The sequence below is a fragment of the Prionailurus viverrinus genome, chromosome X, assembly GCF_022837055.1.
Source record: "Prionailurus viverrinus isolate Anna chromosome X, UM_Priviv_1.0, whole genome shotgun sequence".
Lineage (NCBI taxonomy): Eukaryota > Metazoa > Chordata > Mammalia > Carnivora > Felidae > Prionailurus > Prionailurus viverrinus.
This window is the reverse complement of record NC_062579.1, coordinates 5,255,375-5,261,374: the sequence shown is the minus strand read 5'-3', so window position 1 is coordinate 5,261,374 and position 6,000 is coordinate 5,255,375. Positions and strand designations below refer to the sequence as shown.

At 51.6% G+C, this 6,000-nt stretch overlaps 1 protein-coding gene across 1 annotated transcript in view; it reads left to right on the top strand.

Moving 5' to 3' along the window:
* Positions 1-1,014: 1,014 nt before the first annotated feature.
* Positions 1,015-6,000, top strand: part of ARHGAP6 (Rho GTPase activating protein 6) — a 451,443-nt gene continuing 446,457 nt past the window's right edge. The window contains exons 1-2 of the mRNA XM_047844196.1: positions 1,015-1,025; positions 3,172-4,012. Coding sequence (XP_047700152.1) covers positions 3,434-4,012 — 579 coding nt within the window. The 5' untranslated portion in view covers positions 1,015-1,025; positions 3,172-3,433. The remainder of the gene's footprint in view (positions 1,026-3,171; positions 4,013-6,000) is intronic.

The window sequence follows — 6,000 nt, the reverse complement described above, 5'->3', positions numbered from 1 at the left end:
TTTTCGAAATTGGTAAATGAAACCCAGATCTTCCTTAATCAAGTTTGGTGTAAAATGGCAGTCAATCAGAAAGGCCAATGTGATTTGGGTCTATATAAGCAAAGGGATTATATAACAAACGAGAGTAAAATAGGATGCCTTCACTAGGAATGAATAAATATGCCACAAACCACAATGACTGTAAAATAAACCTAATAGCAGTCAGGTTGGAAATCAAAATAGTTTAAAAAATATCATTAAAAAAATCCAAATAATTTTCTTGTGAATGCTTTCTTTCCAGAAATACCACTACATTGCACCCCGTGTTTTAATTTTTTTAATGTTTATTTATTTTTGAGAGAGAGAGAGAGAGAGAGAGAGAGAGAGAGAGAGTGGGGGGGAGGGGCAGAGAGCGAGGGAGACACAGAAGCTGAAGCAGGCTCCAGGCTCTGAGCTGTCAGCACAGAGCCCGACGTGGGGCTGAAACCCACAAGTGGTGAGATCATGACCTGAGCCAGACGCTTAACTGACTGAGCCACCCAGGCGCCCCTTTCGCCTATGGTTTAAAAGCTCACATACTTATACTGGGTTTTAAAAAAGGAGTCCAAACTTAATTTTATGAATATTTAAAACAATTTATTCACAGTTCCCAACAGTGAGGCAAGCCTCAGACTAATAGAGGGTCAAGACCCATTGGAAACAAGATGATGAATTAACTGGATTTGGCTGCTCCAAGCCCCAAGCCCCAAGTGGCAATAGAGGAGTCCTTCTGCTCATTGGCTCTCCCACAGCCATAACCAGGAATGTATGACTTCGTACCCAGAGGGCATTCTTATTAGCCTTACATAACCATGGCAGGGTTGCATTTTCAACCCCATGGTCATCATAGGGGTTTAGAGAAATAGAATGTATATGAGCCATAAATTACATTTGCTCAACCACCTTGAGTTATAAGAGGTCCTATTTTGTGTGACTTTGTTAACCATCTACTCCAAATGCCAAAATCCCATGAAGCGTAACCAATTCCATGCAATGGTATTAGAGACGTTAAGTGTTTTCATTACTAGTGACAAGTTACAGGGTATTGTTGAGTAAGGAAAGGGCAGGCGAGACCCGCCCTCTTTTACTTCCAACAGTGACTTTGACTTGTTTGAGGAGGGAGGAAAGCAAATGCCAACCCCCCCCCCCCCCCATGTAATGTGGCTTGTGTGGTCAGGCAGGGAAGTAGGTGATTTTAAACGCTGTGCCTCTCCATAGCTCACTTAATCGTCAGACAGTGAATGAAAACACTTAAGTCTCAGGGTGCTGAGAGATGGACAGCGGTGAGAGTGCTGGGAAATTCGTAACTCATTCTGTCTTCGGGCAGCAGGTCGGTCAGAAAGTTACCAGAAGGAACTCCTTCGGTGCAGTCTGTCCGCCACATTTACAAAAATGTGTGCATCAGAGATCCTGGGGAATAAAAGAAGTATTCTAAAGTCAAAGTTGGACAATTCTGATATACACGGAACGTTCGTGCCAAACACCTGTAGTTATAAGTTCATTGTAGGTTTTTTTTTTCCTTAATGAAAGAAATGGTAAAGGCAAGTCCCCTTTACGTTCGTATACAACTCTTTTCACCGTGAAGTGGTACAAGGGGACTCCCGAACACGGTTAGATACAGTACGCAGGCATTTCCAACATTCTTTCTACTCCCCTGCTGAGAAGGTCGTCAGATGAGTTGCAAAACTTAAATGTCACATCACAAAGCTGTCCGAGAGGCGGGAGGCTTGGCGCTTTTTAGATTCCTGGGGTCGGACAGTAGCGGGGAAAAGCTGCTCCCAGACTCGTTTCCAAGTGCGGAACATTGACATCGCCAGCGTTGTCCATTTTCCCAGGAATGTGGCCGCGGCGCGCTTCGCCCAGAGGCGTCCCAGGGCCGAACCCGGAGAGCTCTCGCGTGTGAGCGCCAATCTCCGCAGCCTCTGAGCTGACGCCGCGTTCGGCGCCTGCCTCCCGCCCGGCCTCACTCACCCCTCCTCCTCGAGTATATTTATACAGGACCCTTACTGGGCCAGGACTCCCACCACCTCCCCATAGTAGGTCCCCATCTCCAGCCCATTCATTTGCGGCCACTGCTTTGGAACCGAATCTCTAGCCTTCCTTCAACAACAACAAAACAAAACAAAACAAAACAAAACACAAAAACAGTAGTGGGTAGAAAAAGGAAGGCATGAGATTTAACTCCAACTTGAGAGCAACCGTCCTGGGCTGCCCATCTGACACCAGTGGGTGGGGTGCAATCTGACACTTCCTTTCCTGTCCAGAAACGTGAGTGGAGCTGGCGCCCCCTCGGTCTGGGGGAGGGGAGACCGAGAGAAGGTCCGCACTTCCGTCCTCACGGCTTTCCCCCCTGGAGACCCGGTATCGGTGGCGAGCTGCGCTCGCGCTCCGCGCCTCCCAGGTTTGGCGCTTGGAAAACTCCACGTTCTGCTTTCTCCTGCTTTTGGCTCCTCCCCAGCTCCAGACCTGGCTTCCGTCCTGCCCACCCCCTTCCCGCTGTCTCTAGCTTGAGCGTGCGGGGACAGCTCCGCTCCTGCGCTGGGCCCACGGCTGGGCTGCGAATATCCAGAGCCCTTCTGCCGTGGGGCTTGGGCGCTCGCCCCTAGGGCTCTCTCCTTAGCTCCCTGAGCGCAGCCAGGAATTCTCTCCCGCCCGTGGCCACTCAGCCCTTGGGAGGCCCTAGGCGCAGCGCGCTCTGGGTCCCCACTTCGTAGCAGGGCTAGCACCTCGCGGGAACGTGGAGTTTGGAGACACACTTGCACCTAGCCAGTCGGAGGAGGGGGCGCAACAGCCAAGTGGAGGCCAGCCGCGCAGCTTCAGGGCCCGGGACACAGCAGCGGTGCAGCCCAGGCGCGGCTCGGGCGCCCAACACCGGAGCCGGAGGAAGTCCCCCTGGCGGCGCGGGGAGCGCGACGACGCGCCCTGGGCGCACGCCCAGGAGGCCTCCTCCCCAGCCCTCGGGACAGTCCTTAGGGCGCGAGGAGGAGCTTGCTGGAGACTTCGAGGCTGTCCGGAGGAGCCAGCGAGCGGGAGCGCGGCCTCTCCTGCTTCGGCTGGGAAGGGGGAGTGGCGCTGGTGGGCTGGAGTTGGGACTCCAGCGAGCGCCTGACCTTCCTCCTTCTCTTCCTCCCCGCATTCGCGACTCGGGCTCAGGGGGGAAGGTCCTAGCGGCCGCAGGAGGCCACCCGACCTCTTTTCCTAGAAGGCTAGCGATGGATCTTCTGCTTCTGCACCCGCTGGGGCACTTGGAGCGCGCTGGCGGCGCGTGAGCCGGGCACTGCCCTCCACAGCCCTCGGCGAGCCTCGGGCCAGCCCCGCCTGTCAGCCTAGCCTGAGTCCCCTTCCTTTCCCGGCTCCAAATCGCCAGCGTCCCGAGAGCGGGAAGAGGGTGGCCCTCAAGCACAGTCCCGCCGAGATGTCCGCGCAGAGCCTACTCCACAGTGTCTTCTCCTGCTCCTCGCCGGCCTCGGGCGGCGCGGCCTCGGCCAAGGGCTTCTCCAAGAGGAAGCTGCGCCAGACCCGCAGCTTGGACCCGGCCCTGATCGGCGGCTGTGGGGGCGAGGCGGGCGTGGAGGGCAGCTCGCGGGGCGCCACCGGGGGCCGCCTGTGCTCCGCGCTGCCCCCGGCCGAGGGTCTCAGCCCGCGCTCGGCGTCCTCTCCTCGGGGCCCACACCCCCGGGCCAGCCGACTCCCTCCCCCTAGACCCCTCTGCTCATCCCACTCCACGCCCAGCACCCCTCAGGAGAAGTCGCCGTCTGGCAGCTTCCACTTTGACTATGAGGTCCCGCTGGGTCGCGGCGGCCTCAAGAAGAGCATGGCCTGGGACTTGCCCTCAGTCCTGGCCGGGCCCAGCAGTGGCCGCAGCGCCATCCTCTGCTCCTCGGGGGGTGGCCCCAATGGCATCTTCGCTTCTCCCCGGAGGTGGCTCCAGCAGAGAAAGTTCCAGTCCCCCCCCAACAGCCACAGCCACCCCTACGTTGTGTGGAAGTCCGAGGTAGGTAGGGTCCGGTGCTGCGCGTTCTCACCGCCCAAGGCTGGACACCTGGGCAGTTGTTTAATGCCGTTAACACTTACAGAGCCAGGGGCCCGCTGAGAGGTTTCCACCGTGTGGCTGTTCTTTCGCCGATTAAATGATGCCTGGAAATGGGACGTCCCTAGTGGCCACCCATGTGTGTCTTATTAGGACTTCTTGGCTCCACTTTGGAGTAGTGGTGGGAACTGGAGGGAGATACGATGTTCTGCTTTCCTGTTTGTGCTGCAGGCGATCTCCAAGGGTCATCTTATCCCTTCATCCAATGTGGGTGTTTTTCTGAACTCAAATGATCTAATTCCTATGCTCTTGTAAGGATTGGATGTAATGTATTTTGAAATATGTCTGCCATCTGGTTGTTCTACGGAGAATTCAGAAACATTCTGGACGGTGTTGTTGATTATGTGTGGAGGTGTGTGTGTTTGGGTGGTATAGGGAGTCACTACTAGAATTCTCTAGTTTGGATCTTTTCTTCTCCCTAAAGATCTAATTTCAGAAAACTATGGTAGTGAGTACTAGTTTAATCTAGGAGAAAAAGAATCTCTGCTTCAGGCTATGAAATACCATGGAAACATGCCCCAGTTGCACTAAGGACAACTAGTAGTTCGTGAAATATATGTGAATCAGGAATCCTTAATAAATAGGGAACTCGGACGGAGCTATTTGGTACCTTTGAAATGTTTGCTGTCTGGAAAGAAGAATGGAGAACAGAGTTCTTGGGAAACTGTGGTTGCTGGGTACTTGGAAAGCAACATGCTTTTAGAGAATAAATAGTAGTTGTTTTGGAAATGAGCAACTCTGGTCTCTTTCAGTTCACAAATTCTATAGATTTGCCTTGGATCTGTTTCCATAAGGAAAAGGAGATTCCATCAGTTGTAATTGAATATTTTAAAGTGCAGTTAGAATTACAGAAATGAAATGAAATACCATGTAATTGCTAGAGATTTGGACTAAATAAAGGGAACACAACCAAGAAAAACAGTTTGAAAATAGCATCCAAGATCATACCTCCCTCTGTTAACATGAGATAACTATGAAATTTTGGCTTTTAATGGACCGTCTGAGAAAAATCAGCAGTATTAGTCAGAAATATTAGTATCATATATGAATACAGTATTAGTTATGATGTCAAAGTAACTTGCTGTTGGGTTTGGATGTTGAGTATGGATTACAAAAACTAACAAACATTGCTGACTGTTCTGCCTGTTTTCTTGAGGAAGGTAGGCAGTGGAGAGAAAAGTCAAGCCAGAGAACAAGAGATCCTCTCCAAACCAGGAAACTCAGCATTCGAAAGAGTATGAAAAATCTGGATGTTGAATTTCTCTTGGTCTTTAGAAGGGGCTGAATTCGCACTATATATCAGAAGTACGCAGGGGCGCCTGGGTGGCTCAGTCGGTTGAGCTTCCGACTTCGGCTCAGGTCATGATCTCACGGTCTGTGGGTTCAAGCCCCGTGTCGGGCTCTGTGCTGACAGCTCAGAGCCTGGAGCCTGCTTCGGGTTCTGTGTCTCCCTCTCTCTCTGACCCTCCCCCGTTCATGCTCTGTCTCTCTCTGTCTCAAAAATAAATAAACATTAAAAAAAAAAGAAGTATGCATTATCAGAATAATCTGTGTGAGCTGAGAGGAGAGAGAAATGCGAAGGCAAGCCAAGTTCTTGGATTCGATAGCCACCGACGTTCACGTTTAAACCCAACAGCCTCGTTGAGAATGTCTCTGCTTTTCTTAACAACTGTACATACCTGGAATACACAGATGCTGCTGCTGTTATGACCCAAAGGTATTCTAGTGTAGATGATCATGGCCGGTTAGAAATTATCTTCTTAGTCACTGAAATCTCATAATCAACAGACAAGTATCTGAATTGCAGCGATACTGGTGGCTTTTGACTGTTCTATGCAGTATTTGGGCAGTCTGCAAGGTCATCTACCATGATTTTCCTCTTTGCAATGGTT